Here is a 25,335-nt window from a genome sequence, read left to right as displayed (position 1 = left end):
GGGCAAAAGCCCTTCACCCTGGTCTCAATTAGTTGTTCCATAATAATTGCCCAATCTGAAGGCCAGACATGTCTTTTCCATTTCTATTTGGATCTCTTTATCACCCCAAGTGATCGATTAGCATAGCCAAGCAATCCATTAACAGGACTGGAGTATCAACAATTTGGTAATAACTTTTAAACAACATTACAGAGTGAACAACAGCTCTACTTAGCTGCTGGCATTTTGGACAGTGTTGACATTAAGCGGGCGAGTGCTTTAATTTCAGAAGGAACAGCCACAGAACATGATGCGCAGGATTCTGTACTTGCAGTGAAATAGTTTAAACTGTGCTCCTCAGATTGCGTGATCTGCATTTCATCTGAGCTTGTATAAAGATGGCCTTAATGAAAACTTATTGCAAACACTTGGAGGGAAGAGAAAAGTCCCATATGTTTTTAAACAAAAACAGTTCACTGAATATTTGTGAAGGCGGTGGCTCTCAGTATGAATTTGTCCTTGGATTAATGTTTACAAAAGTAGGAAAATGCAAAACAAATGAAACTCATCCCTGGTAATTCATGGTAATATTGAAAGTGATGTTACATAATCCTCTCGATAAAAAAAGCACTGGAGTAAAAACCAGAATGATTTATGAAGAAATTGTAACCATCACACAATTCATTACACAAAGTAGCTCACAATGTTCAATGATCTTAGCAATCTGCTGTAACACAGTCACAATATTTAGTCCCCACTTTTAATATTTGTACTGGGAAGGTATAAGTGCTACCATTAGAATATGTGCATTCTACTCATTTGCAGTACACGGGATATCTTTCCTTTTTCAGAGCTATGTCATTGAGAAACAACGACGTTAAGAAACTACAAATCACTGTATCACTAGAAGCAGGAATCTGCATTTCTGCAATTGCATTTATTAATTAATTTCCAGGAAAATCCTTTATTTTCACTCGCCATTTTGTCCAGCAGAAATCACGCCTTTTGTCAGAATGAGGTTTCCGTACAGTGTGGTTTCACTGAAAGTGAAAAGCAACTAGAATGTAAATCAAGTTTCATTCCTATAAGATCAATTATGTGACCCAGAAATAAGGAGACAATAACAGCATATCTCAGTGTCCCTGTAATATGTAATCTGTTGGAAATCCAGATGGTAATCCTTTTTCTTCCCCAACATGCCTGGAAATCATATCATTGAAATAGAAGCAAAAACAATGAATATTTTCATCTTGTATTGTTCTCATTATTGCATTGACATCTTCCAGTAACCCACAGGAATATTTTAGTCAAGCATACTAGTTTCTCAGGTAAAAATGTCAGGTCAATAAATTACGCTATCTATATATTAAAAAATTCTTTTCCATTACAGGTGTCTGTGTCCATACTTGGAAAGGAAACTGCCCATGTAAACTTGTGAAGCCGTAACTACATTCACTGTTCCTATATAGGCAGTACAGCTCTACCTTTGGGGACCAGTTCAAATGACCATGTAACAAGATTATGTAGGCAGTCTTCATTAAAAAAAAGTAACATGGAACTTTATAATGGCAAAATAAAAGGAAGACAGAATGTATATCTTTTAGATGCGAACAGAATTATATCAGTGTACACTGATCCAATTACATATATTACCTTAAATTTACAGCACAGAAAACGACAATAAGCCCAACAGATCAATGTTAGAGTGGAAGGAGACTGGTGCATGAACACTGTCTGCATACCCTTCCAACCTTCTCCCCCTTTCATCTGTTCTAATCTCACTTCAGCTAAGAACGCCACTTGCATTTCCTCACGTGCAATACTTAAAGAGATAAACCATCGCATTGTTTTGAAAACAGGGAATGCAGAGGGTTTGAAAGGACTTGGGCTACATCTTCTGTGAAAATCATTCACTTTTCTCCTACAGGTTCTGGTTTGTGTCAAACCTTTTCAAACTACCAGTGCTTACCCAAGGATCATGGCATATATGCCAATTCAAATTACAAGTTGACCAGTGTACAAGATGACTCCATCTTACCATCCCCCGAAATCTTGTCTTTGCATGTACTCATAGGATAATTCAAGCCGCTTTCACAGCCTCTCCAGTCACAACAAGCATAGCTCGTATTAATAGCCTCAAATTTGAACGTCGTAAGTGGATGTTTCTTTTACCGGTGCCGTATAACTGGGTGCAAAGGATGAAATCGGTGATACGGGCTGCATAGGAATTTAAGACATGCCCACACACAGCATGACAGAAAACAAATATGGTGATCACTGTCATGGTATGGTCCAGTTTTATACTCAGCATATAAAATGACCCCTGTTTATGAAGAGGTTTTTCGAGACTTCGGTAGGTGAGCCCATATGCCAACATCTACTGAACACAAAATAAAATGTGACAAAAACATTGAGTTCCAACATTATGGAGAAACTCACCCTGTAGCAACCACAGCAAATGATGTCTTTGTACGTTCGTAAAACACAAACTGTTCAACTTTTTCCAAGATTTTCTGAAAAAGTAATAACTACTGTGAATAAAAGATACAATGGGAGGAGAATTTATCGGACTTTGCCCATGGTGTTGGCACTACCCACTTCAGACTCAGTTACTTTTTTTCTAAAAGAGTTCATTTCTTTCCACCATGAAAAACCATGAAAGTAAATAATGAATGAAGCATTTATTTCAATTGATTTTCACAACTTTTTATCTCCATTATTGAAGCCTTCACAACAACAACAGCTCCATTTTAAAAGTACTTCAGTAGTTGCAGGTATTTTTAATCAACCCATTCTGACATTTATTACACACCCCTGGGTGGGATTTGAACCGAGAGGTAGGGACACCAACACTGCACCACATGGGTCACTCGACCCAAAACGTTAACTCTGGTTTCTCTCTACGGATGCTGCTAGACCGACTGAGCATTTCCACCAATTTCTATTTTTATTCACAACTCTTTAAATCTTTAAGATTGCAGTTCAGTTGCCTAGATAACCCTTGACTGGAAATTATTGATGTCAAATCTTGTATAAATCTATGTTCGCATTATTGATTAGCCACTTGATTAAACTAAAAAATAATCTAACATCAGAGTTAACATGTCTTCTACATACAAAAATGGTCAACTTGAACATATTCCAAATTTTACTCCAATCTAATTCCGAAAACTCAAACTCCTTCAAATTCTGTGTTCCCAAACTATGACTCATATTCACAATTCAAATGATCACACACTTCAGGTGCGGATGTCTTTAAGTAGATTTGTAGTACCTTATTTGATACGTGACTGCACTATTTACTATGTGCTGGTGCAATGTTTGTCATGTGGCATATTAAAAATTACTTCAATTTCAAATTTAAAGTGACATTGCACTTATTTATGGATTTGATTGTTCGTTTAAAAATTCTTGTAGGTTGTTCTGCTTCACCAGTTGAAAGGATGTGACAAGGGCTAGAGTAGAAAAAGACAGAAAAAGGTTTGGAGGTGCCTGTTCCTGTTCATCTATTTAGAACTACTGTGCTGTAAACCATAATCCGACATCCAATACGGAGTTCCTTCATAATCTTTGCAAGCAGCAAACTGTGACTTGTGGTTGTAGCAGACAAATCAGCGAATTCTATCATTTTAATCACACATCCATAACAATGAAAAGCAGAGCAACTTGCAAAATCAATTTGTCAAGGTCACGATGGACAAATCCTACCATTAGGAACGACAACTGCCACCTTTAACAGTTCTAACCCACACAATTCAAAATCTCTCGGCATCTCTGAATTCCCCTTTCTGCCGCAAGGCCGGAGTAAGACACTTTATGCACTACAAAAGCCGAGTAGCTTTAAATGTAAAGCAGTGAAAAATGTATTCAACTCAGGTGTCAACCCTGACATTTTAGTTTAGGTTAAGAAAAACGCATTTTTTGCCCTTTGCTGTTCGATTAAATTATCACAAAATCCATTGTCCTTGAGAACACTGTCATTTCAGATTTTCATAGGAATTCTGCTTCATCTGAATAGTTGATTCATTGCTCTGTGGTTTAATACTATTGCTTCATTTATCCAAAATACACTTTGGTTTAATACTATTGCTTCATTTATCCAAAATACACTTTCCCTGACTTGTGGAAATTCACCTTTCCTTGCCAAACATGGAAACCCATCCAGCATTTCCATTCTGCCAGGTGTTGTATGACACACACCATATTTTTATCTCAACGACACCCTGAGTTTGTACCCAGGAAGCTGCCAGTGGAGATTGACATTTCGGTCTCTCCATAATTCTCAGCGAAAGAGCTCACAGATAATTCTATAGATAACTGTCAAGTTCCCACATATTAAGCTTGACCACAAATGCTTATTTTTTCAATTTTCAAGACATTTAATTGCTTCGACATGCCTTTGATATTCTCACTGGGTTCCTCCGCTGTGGTGTAGAAATAAAGCAAATAGGGACAGAAGTAGACCATTTGACCCACTGAGCTCGCTCAGCCATTCCATATGACCATCCAACTCTGACATGTTCCCACTTTTGCTCCATAACCTTTGATCCCTTTAGCCCTCAGAACTATATCTAAATCCTTCTTCAATGTTTTGGCCCCAACCGCTTTCTGTAGAGAATTCCACAGGTGTACGGCCCCCTCGGTGAAGCCACTTCTTCTCCTCTCAGATCTAAATGACCTACCCTATATCCCTACACCGTGACCCTGGTTTTGGACGACGGTGTCTAGTCCTGTTAGAATTTTATACGTTTCGATGAGATTCCCCTCCCCCATTCTTCTAAACTCCAGTGACTATAGTCCTATCCCTCTTCATACATCAACCTGTCATCCCAGGAATTGGTCTGGTAGACCTTCATTGCACTTCCTCCATAGCCAGAACATCTTTCCTCAGATAAGGAGACCAAAGCTGCACACGACTCCAGGTATGTTCTCACTAAAGCCTTGTACACTTTCAGCAAAATATCCCAGTTCCTAAGCTTGATGAGGGCAGAGCAGTAGACGTTGTCTACATGGACTTTAGCAGAAAGTGAGGACTACAGATGCTGGAGATCAGAGTCGAGAGTGTGGTGCTGGAAATGCACAGCCAGTCAGGCAGCATCCAAGGAGCAGGAAAATCGACGTTTCGGGGATAAGCCCTTGATCAGGAATGGGGCTTGTGGACCAAGGGATAAATGTGATGGGGGGGGGGGGGGGGGGGGGGGTTGGGCTGGTGGGGGGGAAGGTAGCTGAGAGTTTGATAGGTAGATGAAGGTTGGAGTAATGGTGATAGGTTGGGGTGGAGGGTGGAGCGAATAAGTGGGAAGGAAGATGGAGAGGTAGGACAGGTCATGAGGGCTGTACCAAGTTGGAGGGCTGGATTTGGGATAAGGTGGAGGGAGGGGAAATGAGGAAACTGGTGAAATCCACATTGATGATCTGGGATAAGGTGGTAAAGACTTCAAAAACATTCCATATAGTAGACTAATTTGTAAAGTTAGACCACATGGGATTCAGGTACAGCTTGCCAATTGGATACAAAATTGGCTTAATGGCAGGAGACAGAGTATGGTGGTGGAGGGTTGTTTTTGGACTGGAGGCCTGTGACCAGTGGATATTCCTCAGGGATCAGTGTTGGGTCCACTGTTGTTTGTCATTTATATAAATGATATGGATGAGAATTTAGGAGGTATGTTTAGTAAGCTTGCAGATGACACCAAAATTGGTGGCACCATGAACAGTGATGAAAGATAGCAAAGATTACAAAGGAATCTTGAAAGCGTTCAGAAAAGATTTACAAGGATGCTGCAGGGTTGGAGGGTTTGAGCTATAAGGAAAGGCTGATTTCCTTGGAGTGTCAGAGGCTGAGGGGGTGACCTTATAGAGGTTTATAAAATCATGAGGGGCATGGATAGGATAAATAGACAAAGTCTTTTCCCTGGGGTGGGGGAGTCCAGAACTAGGGGGCATAAGTTTAGGGTGAGAGGGGAAAGATATAAAAGGGACCTTAGGGACAATGTTTTCATGCAGAGGGTGGTGTGTGTATGGAATGAGCTGCCAGAGGAAGTGGTGGAGGCTGGTACAATTACAGCATTTAAAAGGCATCTGGATGGGTATATGAATAGGAAGGGTTTAGAGGGATATAGGCCAAATGCTGGCAAATGGGAATAGATTAGTCTAAGATATCTGGTCAGCATGGATGAATTGGACTGTCGGGAGTGTTTCCGTGCTGTACATCTCGATGACTCTAATTGGGCCAATAGGCTGAGGAGCGGCAGATGGAATTTAATTTGCAAGGTGTTGCATTTTGGTTAAATGAACAAGGACATGACTTGTACAGTTAATGGTAGAGCCCTGGGTAGTGTTCTTGAACAGAGAGACCTGGGGGTTCAAATATATAACTCTTTGAAATTCGCATCACAGGTATACAGGGTGGTTAAGAATCCTAAACCTTCTTAAAGGGTGCCTTTATCGCTCAAAACTTTGAGTATAGGAGTTGGGATGCTATGTTGAGGCCACACAGGATGTTGGTGAGGCCACTTATGGAGTCCTGTGTACAATTCCAGTCACCCTGCTATAGGAAAAATATTATTAAATTGGATAGGGTTCAGAGAAGATTTACCAGGATGTTGTTAAGACTGTTTGAGTTATAAAGGGAGGCTGGTTAGGCTGGGACATTTTTCACTGGAACATAGGATGTTAAGGGGTGACGTTATAAAGGTTTATAAAATCAGAAAGGACATAAATAAGGTGAATAACAAATTGGGTTAGTTCAAAACTGGGTGGCATATTTTTAAGGTGAGAGGAGAAAGATTTAAAAGGAACCTGAGGGGCAACTTTTTCACTCAGAGGGTGATTCGTGTGTGGAATGAATTTCCAGAGAAAGTGGTCGGTGCAGGTACAGTTACAACATTGAAAAGACATTTGGACAGGTGCATGAATAAGGAAGGTTTAGAGGGATATGGGCCAAACGCAGGCAAGTGGGAGCCATTTAGTTTAGGAAATTTGGTTGGCCTGGATGAGTTGGACCGAAGGGTCTGTTTCTGTGCTGTATGACTCTATGAAGGCATTCTTGCCCTCTTCACTGTCTGCTGCACCTGCATACCTACTTTTAGTAGGTGGCACAGTCGTTAGCACTGCTGCCTCACATCGCCAGGGACATCAGTTCAAATCTACCCTCGAGCGACTGTCTGTGTGGAGTTTGCACATTCTCCCCGTCTCTGTGTGGGTTTCCTCCAGCTACTCAATTTTCTCCCATAGTCCAAAGGTGTGCAGGTTAGATGGATTGGTCAGGCTAAATTTCCCATAGTGTCCAGGGATGTGCAGGCTAGGTGGGTTAGCCATAGGAAATGCAGGAATGGGGTTGGGTCTGAGTGGGATACTGTTTGGAGGGTTGGTGTGGATTTGATGGGTCAAATGGCCTACTTCCACACTGTACGGATTGTATGACTGGTTCACAAGGACACCTGAATCACACTGTACCTCCCCTTTCCCATTCACATAGTCTACTTTTGTTACCAAAGTGGATAATCTCATAATTATCCACATTATGTTTCATCTGCCATCCATTTACTCACTCACTTCTCCAAATCACTGAATCCTCCTCACTGATCACCATCCTATCCAGCTTTGAGTCATCTGCAAAACTTGGAGAGATAGTATTTAGTGTCCTCCTCTAAAACGCTCACATATTTTCCTTCAAATGTGAGGGAAATCGAGCTGTCTTCAGGCACAGGAAGATATGAACTCCCAAGACTCGAAGTCTAGTCTGATTACATGGAGATAACCTTTCAAAACACAAGTTCATTTCCCATTTTCAACTTAGGGGCAGCTTTTTAAAGTATCACCATTCTCTGTCAATAATAAACCAATTACTGCAGCTTATTCACAAAATCCTGTCGACAGACCTTTGTCTATGGTGTTCGGATTCCAATCGGACAGAGACTGGTGAGAGTTCTTTTTAATTCAGTGCAATCTTGCATTCAGAGCAGATGCCAGCCAAGCTATGTGTTTTCAGAACAGGCAAAATTAGAGTGACCCTTTATTGGCCTTTAGCTTTTTCAGGTCTTTGAATAATTTATTCATTAGTGCATAAAGAAGTAATATAGAAATACAGCGCGATGAAGATTTTTGTCTTTCATTTCATCTTGGCTTTCATCAGTTGTCAGAGCTAACTGCAGACCCAAAGCACTTTGACATCAGTTAATCATGATTGGTTATCATCTCAGTTGTTTGAAAGTTAATTCTTTCCTTTGAATTCCTGTCCAATCTCTTGACCATCGCCAATGTTGCCATCTCATTTGGCAAATACTTCAATGTATCTGGTGCTGCTCTCTGATTCAATCATCAAATTTTCTACAATGGAGCTGTTCATTAATTTTTTTTTCTCTATTACTTTGGAATAACGGTCAAGTTGCTTCACTGCCTAATTTCCATTTCACAAATTTTAGCATTAACTGTCCAAGGAATTGAGTTTCTGCTAGACTTTGAATTTCACAGATTGGTCGCTTATTTTCAGTGCAAGGTTCATTTCCACCAGTTAAATCTTTAGATTACCCAGCAGCCCGATAAAGCAGTCCTCTGATGGATGTATTCTTTGTTCCCCACTGGCATCAGTTCTTTTTACTATTACATTTACACCTCTCCCACTGAGATAGCCTATTATTCCATTTTTCAAATACTTGCTGAAATAAATCTTGTCTGCATTTTGGCCCTGTTGAAATCATTTCATTTCTTTAGTAACATTTGCCATGTTCACAGAAATTTGTAAGTTTTCTTTGCTCCCAAAATTAAAAAATACAATCAAACCAGACATTTCTTTTAAAGAGTAGCTGAACAAAGGTCACAGGACCGTTTGGAAGCACAGCATTTTGTGCTGTCTGCAATGTGCTGCATGCCTCACATCGCCAGGGACATCAGTTCAAATCTACCCTCGAGCGACTGTATGGAGTTTGCACATTCTCCCCATCTCTGTGTGGGTTTCCCCCAGCTACACAATTTTCTCCCACAGTCCAAAGGTGTGCAGGTTAGGTGGATTGGTCAGGCTAAATTGCCCGTAGTGTCCAGGGATGTGCAGGCTAGGTGGGTTAGCCATAGGAAATGCAGGAATGGGGTTGGGTCTGGGTGGGATACGGTTTGGAGGGTTGGTGTGGATTTGATGGGTCAAATGGCCTACTTCCACACTGTACGGATTGTATGACTGGTTCACAAGGACACCTGAATCACACTGTACCTCCCCTTTCCCATTCACAAAGTCTGCTTTTGCTTCCCTTTTGGGAAGGGCGCTTATTTGGACAGGTTTGTGGCAATTGCAGACACCTCTATCTTCCAACTCTGATAACTCAGTGGCGAGAAGGTGTTCTGCACCATTGACAATTGAGGCCCTTAGGCGGGCAACTGAAGCCCAGGTAGGGGGTTTATCCCACTGCCACTGTTCGTAAAACTTCAGGCCTGTTGTTCTGCAGGGAGTTCGACATGTAAGCTTGTACGGGTTGCTTGGGGCCAGGCCAGGCAAACATCCCACATTCAGCAGTGTCTGATTAAGGGACCCGACATCAGGAGGTGGGGCGAATGCCAGTCCCTGCCCCCATTAATCATCCTCTCACGTAACCCTGCGCAACCCAGCCTGCCATCACTCTCGGGATCCAACAAAAATCTGGGGCTTGGGTGGCTGTCTTTCCTACTGCAGCCATAGCTTCCCTGGTGGCGCTGCTGAGCAAAACGGCTGCCAATCTCTGATCAGCCGGTCGCCCTTGCTGGATGTAACTTCCCTAATCCATCAGAAGGTCTACCAGTGACCTCTCAACTGCTGGATGGATACATAGCCTTGACTCAAAAAGTGTGGTGCTGGAAAAGCATAGCTGGACAGGCAGCATCTGAGGAGTTGGAGAGCCAATGTTTTGAGCATAAGCTCTTCATCATGAAACATTGACTCTCCTGCTCCTCGGATGCTGCCTGACTGACTGCTTATCTAGCGCCACACTCTTTGATTCCAGCATCTGCAGACTTCACTTTAACCTTGACTGGAGGGCTATCCCAGAAGAAGGCAACACTGGTCTCCCACCAACTGTGAATGATTCCCCCATTCTGAAAAGAATAATTCCACAATTTTAAAAATATTACAATTTATTTGTTTCAGCCTCGACCTTAATCCCATTTATGTGATCCAAATCTTCGTCACTCTCACTGTAAAATGGCACTAAAACATGAAGGATAATCAGTTGTTTTGACTTGCTAGTTTGATGTCTGTTGGAATACTTCATTGTGATTGATTACAGGCGGTTCTCATATAACGCGACAGTTCCATTCCCGTGCGATGGTAAGAAAATCACGCAACAGCTACGCCATTTAAGCTAATGCGGCCAGAATTGCGTTATAGCCAATACAGGGTGAGGAAAGTTCACATTCCACAAATAACAGTCTGAATTCTTTAATCGTGTGAAGGCCAACTTGCGTTGAAGAATACACGTTATCGCAGAACCAACTGTACTCGTGTTGCTTGAGGACATCACCGATGCAGGATGCCTGGAGATCCCCTTGATTTAGTGCCAGATTCAAATTAATGTTACTGTCACAATTCACATGATACCAGCTTATAGTCCACCAGGTTTATTTGAAATCACAAACTTTTGGAGGTGCTGCCCTTTCATCAGATAAGGGGAAATCCACAGCACAGAAGCCATGAGGTGTTGTTGCCAACTTTCTTCAAAGCCAGGCTATGAGTGCCATCACCGCAATTCTGAATGCCAAATTGAGTTGACTTCAGGCAAAATGCTCCTCCAGTCCAATGAGATGTCCAAGAAGTACAATTATCACTTGTTTTCTCAAACACACTATTTCACCCAAAACATGTTTTCCGATTCTTTTGGCTATTTCATCTTCAATAGTAACATATACTTTCATCATCAACCTAAGTTTTATTTAATTAACTGAAAAGAAGAATCCAAAGACAAAATAGTAGAAATCCTTAGCCTGGTGCATCTGCTTAATGTTACCTCTGCCTCACTAGTACTGCTAAAAAATTCGAACCCCACGAATATAGGAAACAGATTAATCACCTCCTCCACGACATAAAACAATGAAATATATTCCGTGTCCCTAAAGAAAACATGTTATTTTCTACCCACCAGCATCATCAAATAATGCAGATGCTTGCACTTAAAAGCCTTACAACACCATACTAATTCAGACTGAGCTTTTCCATGAGTCCTGCTTCATTCTCCTATACCTCCACCACCTCCTCCCCAGCAAGCTGCAAATAATGGTGACATCTGTATATGATTCTCGCAACTCACTCACACACATCAAAACGTGGCCAGCACCACACAAGCATAGCTCCTTTAACAAACTGCGAGAGATAAATGATTCATGGGCACCAGAGGAATTCACCTTTCCTTTCACTGCTCTCCCAAGACAGCACAATAGGCTTCTGGCGCTGGAAACAAAAGGCACACAAACTGCACGATTTCCCCAAGCCTAACTTGTAAGGAACAAAAACTGAAGCTTTGTTCTCTCTTTCAGAAAGGCCAATCCGTTCATTTCCATCAATGGTAACCACTGTAGTTTGTCTTCTCATGTAAAATGGTGCTCTGCATTCAGACGCTAGTCTAGTGGAGATTAAAAAGATATTTGAAAAGAAGTCAAATGATCAATAAACTACTTGGGCACAGTATAGATGGGTTCGAGTGGAGTGGTGGTAGTGTCTCTACCTCTATGCCAGGAGCCCTGGGTTTAGGCCTCATCTGGTCTAAAGATGTGTTATAGAGTCATACTGCATGGGAACAGACCCTTAAATCTAACCAGTTCATGCCAACCATAATCCCAAAATAAACTAGTCCCACCTGCCTGCACTTGGCTTATGTCCCTCGAAGTCTTTCCTATTCATGAACTTACCCAAATCTCTTTCAAAACATTCTAACTGCACCCACATCCACCACTTTCTCTGGCCATTCAGGTTACACACGAATCACTCTCTGTGTAAAAAAGTCGCCCCTTGTGTCCTTTTTAAAGTTTTTCTCCCCTCAACCTAACAATATGCTCGCTACTTTTAATCTTCCCACCTTAGGTAATAGAGCATTGTCATGCACCTTATCTATGACCCCTCATAATTTTATAGACCTCTGTAAGGTCACCCATCAACCTCCTGTGCTCCAGTGAAAAAAGTCCTAACCTTTCCAGTCTATTTTTACATCTCAAACACTCTATTCCCAGCAACATCCTGGTAAATCTTTTCTGAACCCTCTCCAGTTTAATAATATCCTTCCCATAACAGGGCAACCAAAACTGCACACAGACTCCAGAAGGAGCCTCACCAATGTCCTGTACAACCTCACCAAAAAGTCATTGAGCCACAGAGATGTACAGACCCTCCCAAATAATCCTATTTGCCACCATTTGGCCCAAATCCCTCTAAACCATTCCTATTCATATACCTATCCAGATGTCTTTTAAATGCTATAATCATACTAGCCTCCACCATCTCCTCTAGCAGTTCATTCCAGGACACGAACCACCCTGTGTGTGAAAAGGTTGCCTCTTAGGTCTCTTTTAAATCTTTCCCCCCTCACCTTAAACCTATTCCCCCTAGTTTTGGCCATCCCTACCCCAGGGAAAAGACCTTGTCTATTCGCCCTATCCATGCCCCTCATGATTTTCTAAACCTCTATAAGGCCCAAAACATGACATTCCAACTCCTATGCTCACAGGGCTGAGCAATGAGGGCAATGTCATGATGTGTGTGAATAGAATTATATCTACACTATAAAAATATCTACAGGATATACTAAAGATTCCTTTCATCTGTGAGGGATTACTTAGCAAGTTTGGTTTGGTGTGGTTTACTCCTCAGTCACAGAATTCATTTGGCTGCATGTGAGTGAAATCTTGATATAACGTCATACCCGAAGGAAGGAAATAAGGTCTCAACTTTTCATCAGGGGCCTGGCCTTCCCAACCTGTGTAACCCTCTGAGTGATGTAGCAGCAGGGCTGCCTGAAATAGGAGATGAAAGCAATGGCTTCACACATCCCCATCCAATCCTTTTGCTATTTAATTCTCTCACGGGATGCCCAGCATTTGCTGTCCATTCCAACCTGGGTCTTTTCCGAGGGAGGTTAAGAGTTGTGGATCTGGAGTCACAGGTAGGCCAGACCAGGTGAGAATGGCAGATATCCTTCCCCTATAAGGAATGGTCACTGTTACTGGCTTTCAGTTTTCATTAAGTGCATGAAAATTTCACTGAACTGCTGCAGTTGGATTTCAACCCATGTCCCCACAGCCATTATCCTGGCCCTCTGAGTTACTAGCTCAGTGACATTACCACTGCATTACCAGCTCCCCCATACCATTCTTTACAGTTACATCTCAATTTATAGAGGGCCAATTTGTAGTTATAAGGGATGATAACAACTGTGTAAAATTCATTTTAAAAATCTATTACAAGAAGAGGTTTTGTTTAAACAAGATTGTGGAATAACGAGAAGATAATTCAGTAATACATTTAGTAAAGTGTTTTTTTCTGCCTCCTTTACTTCTCAGCTTCTGTATTGTTAGATTGAAACGAGAATTTATATACTTGTTACAACATTCAATTAAGCTTCAGAATGACTGGATTGATTTTGAGGCCTACTCACAGTTATTGAGGCAAACCTGGCAGTCAATTCATGATCATTGAAGGCCCACAAACAGCAATGAGATTAATGACCAGTTCATTGGTTTTCACTGTAGCATTAGTTCAGGGATTGATGGAGAAGTGAATGCTAAAATTCCCCATGTCTTTGTTAAATGATTCTAGGGATATTTTACACCCACCTGGACAGGCCGATAGGGCATCATTTCAATTACTTCTTCTAAAATGGCACCTTCAGTGATAAAGGACTATTGTTTTTTAATGTTTGAGTCCTGGAGCAAGCTTCAGTTGCAAGCATCGAATTCAGAAGCAAGTCTGTTAACACTAACCCAAACTGACATTGCAATTACTCTCATTGTTGAGTCATGGCTTTCCACTGTCCCAAGGGTATCTTCTCAGGCCAGGTATCTAGAGAAATTCTGATAACATGTCCAAGTCAATGAACAAGAAACCTCCGCATTAATTATCTTAGTTACTAATCTATTTTGTACCTCTACAGGAATTTTATTCCATCCTTGAAAAGCAACAGAGAATCATCACATCAGATCTTATTTTAGATTTTGTTTTACTATCCGGAAAATACATTGAACAAAATATGAACCAGCAAAGACATTGCAAGATGTACAGACATTGTAATCACAATTTGGACTTGCAAACTGTTTCTTTAGTCTTTTTGGTCAATTTCCTGGAATTCCCTCCAATTGCAGATCAATCTACAGCCCATAGATTGCAGTAGTTCAAGAAGGCAGCTCACCCCCACCTTCTCAAGAGCACCTAGGGACAGGCAATAAATGCTGGCCAACCAGTGACACCCACATTTTAGATTAGATTAGATTACTTACAGTGTGGAAACAGGCCCTTCGGCCCAACAAGTCCACACCGCCCTGCCGAAGCGTAACCCACCCATACCCCTACAACTTTAAAAATTATTGAATAAATTTACAGAATGTTTAATCAACATCCTTTCAGAGTTCCCATGGCACTGTTTCAAACAAGAGTTGGGAAAGTCTCTTTGATGTCTTGGCCAATATTTATCACTCAACAAACATCATTTGAATCAGATTTTCATGGTCATGGTCACATTGTACTTTGAGAGATCTGGCTGTGTGCAAATTAATTACCTACAACAGTGACTGTACTTGAAAACAAAATGACCGTGAAGCAATTGTGGACCATGCAAAAGTGCTAGATAAATGAAGTATTTCTTTAATTTTGACAAATGCTGTCTGTTTTTGCTTCTTGGAAGCTGTTTTAACTGGGGGAGCTAGTTAGTCTTAGTTATCTGTCCCTGCAAGTTCCAACTAACGTAACCCAGTTGTTCTCATCTTGACAGAACTGTACTGAGTTTTACAATTTCAGCTTATTATGTGCTCCTCCACCCACAGAGGCAGCTCCTCCAACTTCTTGAGGTTAAACTCTAATCATCCAGATTCAAAAGTGATCGAGTGTCTTATACATAGCTAAGCAATTTACATATTGTGTTTGTTTCAGTGTGGTTTCCTCTCTCAAGATCTCTATAGGACTTTAAAGGTAGTTACCAAATACTCAGGACAGTTGTATTGATTTAGGCTGAGGACCTGTAATTTCAAATGTTTAAATCTCGTTCCATATAGTTACAAAATTGAAGGAACTGCAATCAATCCAAAATAAGACAATACACTTCATTTGTGTCTTTTCAAATCTCTGCACATCATCTAGCCAACAGGCTGAGCTGCTTATTTTGTGAAGAGGCAATTTTTAGATGGCTTTTATTAAAATATCTGATTTGGCTGAGATTACATCCCCAGACCATTTTGATGTCTTTAGTCTGTGTTTATCTTCACACAATTCCGACAGTTAAAAGTCAGATCCGCACATTGTGCCATTTAGCATGTTCCAGCATTCACAGAAAGGTCAAGAAGCTCGATAAAATATTCAGCTTGAGTGTTCTATAATAACTGTCCTTCCTCCAAAAGCTAGGCAACAATTCTACAATATGAAACATGACTGGAATATGAAACTACTGGTTTGGAACTCATTCCAGTCAAAGATAGGTTTGGTGGATTTTTCAGAACTAAATCCACTTTGCACAGCCAGCTTTGAAAAGAAGGGAGAAAAAATAAATAAGCATTTACGTTAAGCCTTTCACAACCTTAGCTTGTTCCCAAAGTGCTTTACAGTCAATAAAATACTTCATTGGAAGTGGAGTCACTGTTCTAATGTAGGAAATGTGGCAAGGCAATTTTGCACACAGAAGCTCCCAGAGACTGTAACGTGACAACAATCAGAGAATTTCCTTAAGTGAATGTGTCAGAGGCTTCACCAATGGATTCAAAATAATACAAATTGGAGAGGGAGAGTGGAAAAGAGAGAGAGAGAGTTCTGCTAGAGATGCAACATCTGTTATCTGTTATGAGGCCAGCTAACATTATTACTGGACAAGCCAGATCCCACACTGAAGTCTGGCTTGATAAATATTTTGTTTCTTTTTGGCTTTAATAAGGCCATTTGCACAAACCAAACAATGCAGTGCTGTGGATTTGGGTTCAGCAATAAAACAGGGTTTTTTTATGCAAAAAGAAATAGAGTCATAGAGTCCTACAGCACTGAGACAGGCCCTTCAGCTCAAACTGGTCCATGCTGACCAAAATGTCCATCCACACTAACCCCATTTCCCTGCACTTGGCCCATAGCCTTCTAATCCTTTCCTATCCATGTATTTGTCCAAATGCCTTTCAAATGTTGTTAGTGTATCTGCCTCAACCACTTCTGCTGGCAGCTCATTCCATATGCGGACCACTCTCTGTGTAAAAAAGTTGCCCCTTGGGTTCCCTTTTATTCTTTCCCTTCCAACCTTTAAACTGATGCTCTCTAGTCAACGATTCCCCAACCCTGGGAGAAAGACTGAGTGCATTCACCCAATCCATGCCTCTTATGGTCTTATAAAGTTCTATAAGATGATTGAGGTCCTGCTGCAGTTTCTGATAACCTTCCTCAATGTCCACGGTACCGCTTATTTTACTGTCATCAGCAAATTTATTAATCATGCCTTGGACATTCTCATCCAAATCATTGATATAGATAACAAACAGTAGTGGATCCAGCACCGACCTAAGGAACTCCACTCGTCACAGGTCCCCAGTCCAACAAGCGTCCTTCTACAGTTACCCTCTGCACTGTACCATCAAGCCATAAAAAAAGAGAAAAAATAGAATTTAATTTTAATTGCATCAATACATTCCCATAGATCCCAACACCACTCTATCACAATACTCACAACAGAGATAATTCCCTTCTCTATTACAAATATAAAGTTGACTTTATCGAAGCCTTCAATTCTTGGTATTGAACACCTGACAGCCTTTTCCTCAAATCTTCATACATCTGAGCTGAGACTTTCTTGGCTCCAAATAACCCCTTTCAACCAAACACTTCTGCTCTGGAATTAACAAAATAAATTCCCTACACTGAGGTGACCCATCTCTTAATCTTCAGCACAATTAACCCACTCAACCATTACCATCAAGCCAAGGAATCAACCCTGGTTCAATGGAAACTGCAGGAGGGCATGTCGGGAACAGCGTTAGGCATACCTAAAATTGAGGTGTCAACAGTACTATCAAGCAGCGCCTATTAAGCAAACAACCCTCTTAGTGATGCCCAGTTTAGGGATAATCCATATTAAGGAAATAGGAAGTCAATCCTAACTGGAAAATCTGAAGCAATGTTCACAATGTCATTGCGCTACTAAAGAATATTTACAAATCCCCTTCGGAAAATTAAGATGATTATTTAAAAAACATCTTCATCTTGCCTCAAGGCCGCAGTAGCAAACAATATCGCCTGACATTAAATCACTTCCTGTGATGATGTATACTGTGCGTCATTAGCGTATCACTTTGGTGGAGTTAATCCATTATACTGCAAAGAAAGATCATGGAGAAAGTTAGGACTGCAGATTCTGGAGAGTCAGAGTCAAAAGTGCAGTGCTAGAAAAAGCACAGCAGGTCAGGCAGCATCCGAGAAGCAGGAGTGTCACCGTTTCAGGCATAAGCCTTTCATCAGGAACGTGATATAGATCATGGACAATCTTCCCATAATGACAGATTTCACATACCCAAGCCAGAGAGTTTTGTTTTAGTCTTGAGCCCTAGTCTTGAGCCTGATTCCAATTGTATCTTTAATGTCTGGACATCCTTTTACTGCCCTTTTGATTTCATGAAGAGGTTCCAGACATTGAGCACGTCAAATGATGTGAAAAAGAACGACTTGCTTCTGGTACAAAAGTACACAGGGCAGATGGCTTTAATTTCCTACAAACTAAACTGAAACAAATTCTGTCAAATCTGAGTCAACATATAACTATGACAATCAAACAAAGGTTCTTTGAAGTGTTCCAACTGCATGCTACCCTATCTCCTTAAGAATGGAGTTGTGGAACCTGACCAACAAGGAGTCCAGGTTAGAGGCAATGCTCAAGATACTAAACTTGGTTTATTATAGGTTGATCAAATAGCACACAGCACTTTCAGGTGGCAAGGTGGCACAGTGGTTAGCACTGCTGCCTCCTAGCGCCAGAGACCTGGGTTCAATTCCCGCCTCAGGCAACTGTCTGTATGGAGTTTGCACATTGTCTGTGTGAGTTTCCTCCCACAGTCCAAAAATGCGTAAGGTTGGGTGAATTGGCCATGCTAAATTGCCTGTACTATTAAGTGTAGGGTGGTGGGTTGCTCTTTGGAGGGTGGGTGTGGACTTGTTGAAGGGCCTGTTTCCACACTGTAAGTAATCTAATAATTGCACTTTGTGGATTTGAGTACAGTATGCAGAGAGCTGATGGAAAGAATTTGCAGCTACATCTCTTCAACTTAAACAGCAATATCCATTCAGGATAGCACATCAGTAGAGCTTCCGAAGTTGAAAGCACATTAAAGATTTGCAGTCCAACTTTACCAATATAAAATGCAGCAAAGAGCTTCATCTTCCAACTACAAAAACAAAAATATTGCGGGCTACAATTTTCCAACAAGTTGCAGGCCGGGATTCACCATTCACCAGGGCAGCACATTGCTGCCTCACAGCACCAGGGACCCGGCTTCGATTTTAACTTCGGGTGACAGTCCATTTGCACAGTGTGTGTGTGTGTGGTTGTGTGTGTGTGTTTGTGTGTGTGTGTGTGTTTCCTCCCATGATGCAAAAATGTGCAGGTTAGGTGAATTGGCCATGCTCAAACACCCATAGTGTTCGGTAATGTGCAGGCTGGGTGGGTTAGCCATGAGAAATGTAGGGTAATGGGGACAGGGTGAATCTGGGTGAGATGCTCTTTGAAAGGTCAGTGTGGACTTGATGGGCCAAATGGTCTGCTTCCAACAACACTGGATCACATCAATGTGCAAAAGCTGAGATTACAAAGCTTGAAGTTTCCTTGGAGAAAGCGAGGACTGCAGATGCTGGAGATCAAAGTCGAAAGTGCGGTGTTGGAAAAGCACAGCTGGTCAGGCAGCATCTGAGGAGCAGGAGAATCAATGTTTCAGGCAGAAGCCCTTCATCGGAAGCGTCAATTATCCTGTTCCTCGGATGCTGCCTGACCTGCTGTGCTTTTCCAGCACCACACTCTTGAAGCTTCCTTGCCTCGAGCCAAGGACGCTCTGTAATAACAGTTAGCAATGCTGCATAAATCCTTCACAAGTGGATGTTGAATTTTCTTAATTTTAATTTTATCAAAGGTGTAAGCAATTTATGCAACACCTTTAATAACCTCAAGGCACTTCCATAATTTTTTTAATATATAAAATGAAATCGCTTTATTAATGTGCAAAATGTGGCAGCCAGTAGATGCACAGCAAGGCCCTATGAACTGCAATAACATAATAACCAGGTCATCTGACCTCCTCAGTGACAAAGAGTAGGTACTTCAAAGGTTGCCATGCTCCAAGTGGATATGCTACCTAATCCAATTGGCAATCATCCTGGTTTGCTCACAGAGGTAAGGGTGGAGATAGAAAGGGCTCTGGTTGTTATGTTTCATAGAATCATAGAATCCCCACGGTGTGGAAACAGGCCATTCAGCCCACCAAGTCCACACCAACCCTTTGAAGAGTATCCCACCCAGACCCATACCCCTACCCTATTACTTTACATTTCCCCTGACTAATACACTTAACCTACATATCCCTGAATACTATGGCAATTTAGCATGGCCAATTCACCTAATCTGCACAGATGGATATGGGGGGGAAACCAGAGCACCCAGAGGGAATCCACACAGATAAAGGGAGAATGTGCAAACTCCACACAGACAGTCGCCAGAGGCTGGAATTGAACCGGGGTCCCTGGTGCTGTGAGGCAGCAGTGCTAACCACTGAGCCACCATTCTACTTAAAGGAGGCCTAGAGCCGCAGTACTTAACACAAGAGCTTGTATTAGGGAGATGTTCATTCGACAATGCAGCACGCTACACAGAAGGGTTTCCCTCCAAAAGTGCCACTGACATCATCACCATCATGTCATGTGACCGGACTCAAAATGAGTATTCAATATACACCAACATTCAACCCTGTTCACAATCTTCCTCGGATAAGTGAGGCAAGCAAAAAGACTGGAGGATTACAAATGTGGCATCCTCGTTCAACAAAATAAATTAGAGGGGTTAAACCCAGCAAATATGGGTCAGTCTGCCCAAAGTCAATGGTGGGGTGTGGGTGGGGTGGGTGAATCCAAGCCAAATACATTGGCGCTTGTAAAAATAAGGGTTAATCAATGGCAACTAGCATTGAAAATCAGATCATGTTTAATTGACTTGATTGAATTCTTTGAGGAGGTAATGGATGTTGCATATATCTTTAAAGTGGCGTAGCCTAAGCTTCTATTGATCAACTCATACCTCAACAAGACATGATGTATTAGTCCCATGACTTGAAAACAGTCTGAACCAGCAGTGATAGGAGTAAGATGTACTGAACCTGGCTCCCAGTAAATCTATCTGTATACAGTCTCATATCAAGAGACCTCAATATTGTTTCACCAATCCCTGGGTGCAATTGACAGATTCACCTTCTCTCATGTAAACTTAACAATGGATGAGAACGCGGTCCATGTCCTGTTTATAGACTTTGAAAAGGCAAAGAAACCACATAATAATACATCGTTAGAAAAAAATTAAAGCAGTGGTAGCAAGAATTTAAAATTGGCTGTGGAACAGGAAGCAGAGATGAGCTGTTGTTTGACGGGTAAGAGGCAAGTATGCTGTGATTCCCCTCAAGGGTCCGTATTTAGTATTAAGTCTTTTTGATATGAGTCAGTGATCTAAACCCACAAGTACAGTACATCATTTCAAAATTTCCAGATGACAGAAGATAATGTAGTAAAGAATGAGCAGAATACTATCAAACCTTAGGGGAAGGACCTCGGCAGAAGAACAGAATATACAGACATATGGCAGACAGATATTAGAAAGAAGTGTACAATATTGCAATTTTGTTGGAAGAACAGAAGGAAGCAATATAAAGCAAATCACACAATGTTAAAAGGTGCAGGGAAACATTGGTGCATACTGTGAATGCACACAATTCTTTGAAGGGAGCAGCTCAACTTAAGAAATTTGTTACAGAAATCACATGGGATGCTTTTGTTTTATCCAGAAGATGAAGTCTGGAGAGTTATGCTAAACATTTAAAAATCATTGGTTAAGCTGCAGCTGGAGTGGTGTGTACAAAAGTGTTAGCATCAGAATCACAAGGCCTTACAGAAGATGCCAATGAGATTTTCAAGAATGGTACTGGGGAATGCGGTGCTTCAGTTATGTCGAAGGAGAACGCTAGAGAGGCTTAGGTTATCTTCCAACAGCCAAAACAACAGCTGAAGGTCCCTGTAAATGGATCCAGAAATGATCAGGAAGGGCTGGCCCCCAAATGGTACAGAGCTGCTGATGCACCTTATGGCTGAAGAAGGTACCAATCACATAATAATGATGACATGATTGAATGTACAAAGTGGAGTTGTGGTTAACCTTGTGAAGGTCCCCTTATCGAGAGTTTTATGAGTTTAAGGAGAATGGGCTTCAACTATTAAAATATACTTCAATTAGTGAGTTAGTTTTTGTAAGATATGGGCATCGCTAACATTTGTCACCATCTCAAAACGCTTTGAAGTGAGTGATTTGCTAGGGCCATTGCAGAAGGATTGCTGTGGTTCTGGAGTCCAGAAGAGTAACAATAGCAGATTTCTCTCCCTAAAGGACAATCAAGAACCAGATAGGTCTTTATCACAATCAATGATAGTTGCAGGGTTGCCATTACTGATGCTAGCTTTCAATGGCAGATCTTATTAACTGAACTTAAAACTTCAGAATGAACAGAAATGTTCAAAATTATGGAGCATTTGATAAGAGTAAACAGAGACATAATGTTTTTTGTAGCAGTAACCAAAGGGAACCAGTGAACACAGGTACAAAGTAATAAAGGCAAAACACTACAAATATTGAAAATCTGAAATCCGTGTTTATTTCAGACACAAGGTAATTGGCAAAAGATGAGAGATATGAAGGAAAAGAAATGCAGTGAGTTATTACAATCTGGAATATACTGCCCTAAAGAGTGACAGAAGAAGCATCAATAATAAAGCACATAAAGGAATTGAATAAATAGCTGAAGGGGACAATTTAGTGGGACTGAGGGATATTGCAGGGGAGTGGGCTTTGTATTTGTGAAAAATCATCTCCTGTGACATCACCAAACTTACGGCAGTCGATTCTTTGGAAAAGTACTTTGAGGTAAGTGATTTGCTGACTTTTCTTTCACACCTACCAGCCACTATTTGAATCATTTTTTTCTGAATCATCTTTATTATTAGAAACATAACAAGTAAGAACATGTAATTTCTAAATTGCACAATTTTGGTATAATGGTGAAAAATCAACAGGATTGTCTACTGTTCCATGGCCAGAAGATATTGTTTTTATCTTAATATCACTCTTGGTGCCAAATATTATTTTACAATGCACCTAGCAATGCTTTATTAGGTTAAATGTAAGTGCAAGTTTTGTTGTTGATTTGATGTGTAAAGGCTTGTTTTGTCTCCAATGAACAGTGTCAACTATTAGAAGTAAGGTTTAACCTGACCCTGAGCAGGTCAAAAGTTCCAAATACTTTTCAGAGTAAAAAGAACTGTAGAAGCAATTTCAATTTAGGGTTGATACACATAAATTTAATATAGGTTTGGCCAAAGCTAATGCTTTGCGAATAATTAAAGCAGACTCTCGCAAGAAATATGATTGATCCACTTCCATAAGAACGTAAGAACTAGGAGCAGGAGTAGACCATCGGGCCCTTTGAGACTGCTCTGCCATTCAATAAAATCATGGCTCCACTCAGGGATATTACAGGGGAGTGGCCTTAGTATTTGTGAAAAATCATCTCCTGTGACATCTTCAAACTTACCAAAACTCGTTCCCCAAAACTCTTAATTCCTTTACTGTTCAAAAAATCTACTTTGGCCTTAAGAAACATTGAATGAGGTAGCCTCAGCAGCTTCACTGGACAGAGAATTCCACAGCTCCACAAACCTTCAGATGAAGAAGTTCCTCCCCAACTCAGTCCTAAATCTGTTCCCCCTTATTTTGAGGTTATGCGCCCCCCCCCCCCCACCCCCAGTTCTAGTTTCATCAACCAATGGAAACAACATCCCTGCTTCTATCTTATCTATTCCCTTCATAATTTTATGTTTCTATTAGACCATCCCCCCCATTCTTCTAAATTCCAATGAGTGCCACTCCCATTCTACTTCATAAGCCAACCCTCTAACCTTTTCCAGTCAATCTCCAAGTTCCATCTCTGATTGCTTCAACATTTGTTTTCTGTTGCCAACAAAAGAACCAATTATCCTCAGGCCACATTGAAAACCAAAGGGACAATGTGCCAGCACAGGGAAGGCAGACACAAATACAAGTATTCCAAAGAAAGGGCAATTTTCTTCAGTTAAATGAGGTAAATGGAGAGGCAGATAAATCACCACAAATTTGAAATTAGATTAGCAAAGAGGAAGGAGTCACTGTGCCTGTTATACACAAAACAACTTTGAATACATTTGGGGTGGCATGGTGGCTCAGTGGTTAGCACTGCTGCCTCACAGTACCAGGGACCCAGGTTCGATTCTAGCCTCAGGTGACTCTGTGTGTGGAGTTTGCTCATTCTCCCCACATCTGTGTGGGTTTCCTCTGGGTGCTCTAGTTTCCTCCTGCAGGTCAGGTGAATTAGACATGCTAAATTGCCCAGGTGTATTAGTTGGAGGGAAATGGGTCTTGTTGAATTACTCTTCAGAGGGTCGGTATGGACTTGTTGGGCCAAATGGTCTCTTTCCACACTGTAGGGAATCTAATCTAAACCTTTTTATTTGGCAGGTAGACAACAGATTTTGGAAGTGTGAACATGTGCACTCCAAGCTATTGCTGCAGAAATATAGCAGTGAAGCATCTGTTGCTAATGCCAGTTTGGTAACTGATACACTTGCCAATTCTAAAAATTAATCTTGGAATAGTGCAGAAGGTGCTGAAAATACATCCTTCGCTGTCTGTTTAAAGTCTCCACTTTACCTTCAGAAACCATGAAAATACAACGTTGTTTCCCTTTCTCCCATGTATGATAAATCATGAGGGGACAGCACACAGGAGATACGTGCCTATTTCAGGAAAGGAAGGAGGCACAGATTTAAATAAATGATTAAAGAAGCAATGACGACACAAAGAAACGTCTTCTCCTGCAGTGAGTGGTTTGGGTCAGGGGTACACAGTCCAAGCACGTGGTGAAAATGGGTCCAACTGAGGCACTTGAGAAGGAACTGGATTATTAATGAAAAGAGGAAGAATGGGCGGTCCAGTGGTTCAGTGGGGACCCGGGCTCGATTCCAGCCTCGGGCGACTGTCTGTGTGGAGTTCGCACATTTTCCCCGTGTCTGCGTGGGTTTCCTCCAGATGCTTCGGTTTCATCCCACAGTCCAAAGATGCGCAGGTTGGATGGATTGGCCTTGCCAAATTGCCCATAATGTCTAGGGATGGTCAAGCTGGGTGAGTTAGCCATGGGAAATGCAGGGTTACAGGGATAGGAATGGGATGGGACAGCTCTGGGTGGAATGCTCTTCTGAGGGTCAGTGTGGACTCAATGGGTTGAATGGCCTGCTTCCACACTGTAGGGATTCTATGATTCTACAAATGCGCAGGGTTATGGAGAGAAGGTTAGCTAAGAAGCTCACTTGGGCAACCGGTGCCAACACAATGGGCTGAGTAGCCTCCTTCTGTAGTGTAACTGTTCTCAGACCCTGGTTCACTTCATGTTCTGGGCATCTAGGTTTCAATTGGTTAATTTGGCATGAGCTGCTCACATCAAGTTCTCAAGAGTCAAGGTATATTCATGATACAAGGAGGTACTGCTGCACAGAGCAATGGTGCTGGCCTACCCAAGATTTGTCTCTCAATATCTTGGATGAAAGTTGATCAAGGTCAATTTCGCTGTAGAAGTCATAAAGTCATACAGCAAGGAAACAGATAGACAGGGTGGTGAAGAAGTTTGGCACACATACCCTCACTCATCATAACACTGCGTATAGGAGTTGGGATGTCATATTGTGTCTGTACAGGACATTGGTGATACTGCGTACAATTCTGGTTGTCCTTCTTTAGGAAAGATATTGTTAAACTTCAGAAGGTGGAGAAAAGATTTACAAGGATGTTTCCAAGACTGGAGGGTTTGATCAACAGGTAGAGGCTGAGGCTGGTTTCTCTGGAG

General features: G+C 41.4%; 1 protein-coding gene across 1 annotated transcript in view; it reads right to left on the bottom strand.

Moving 5' to 3' along the window:
• Positions 1-949: 949 nt before the first annotated feature.
• The window catches only part of fuom (fucose mutarotase), a 138,306-nt gene continuing 113,920 nt past the window's right edge, over positions 950-25,335 (bottom strand). Inside the window, 2 exon segments of the mRNA XM_072582885.1 lie at positions 950-1,019; positions 2,419-2,492. Coding sequence (XP_072438986.1) covers positions 950-1,019; positions 2,419-2,492 — 144 coding nt within the window.

This window comes from Chiloscyllium punctatum, chromosome 13 (genome assembly GCF_047496795.1).
Source record: "Chiloscyllium punctatum isolate Juve2018m chromosome 13, sChiPun1.3, whole genome shotgun sequence".
In the NCBI taxonomy this organism is placed as follows: Eukaryota; Metazoa; Chordata; class Chondrichthyes; order Orectolobiformes; family Hemiscylliidae; genus Chiloscyllium; species Chiloscyllium punctatum.
This window is presented reverse-complemented; position numbering and strand designations above follow the sequence as displayed.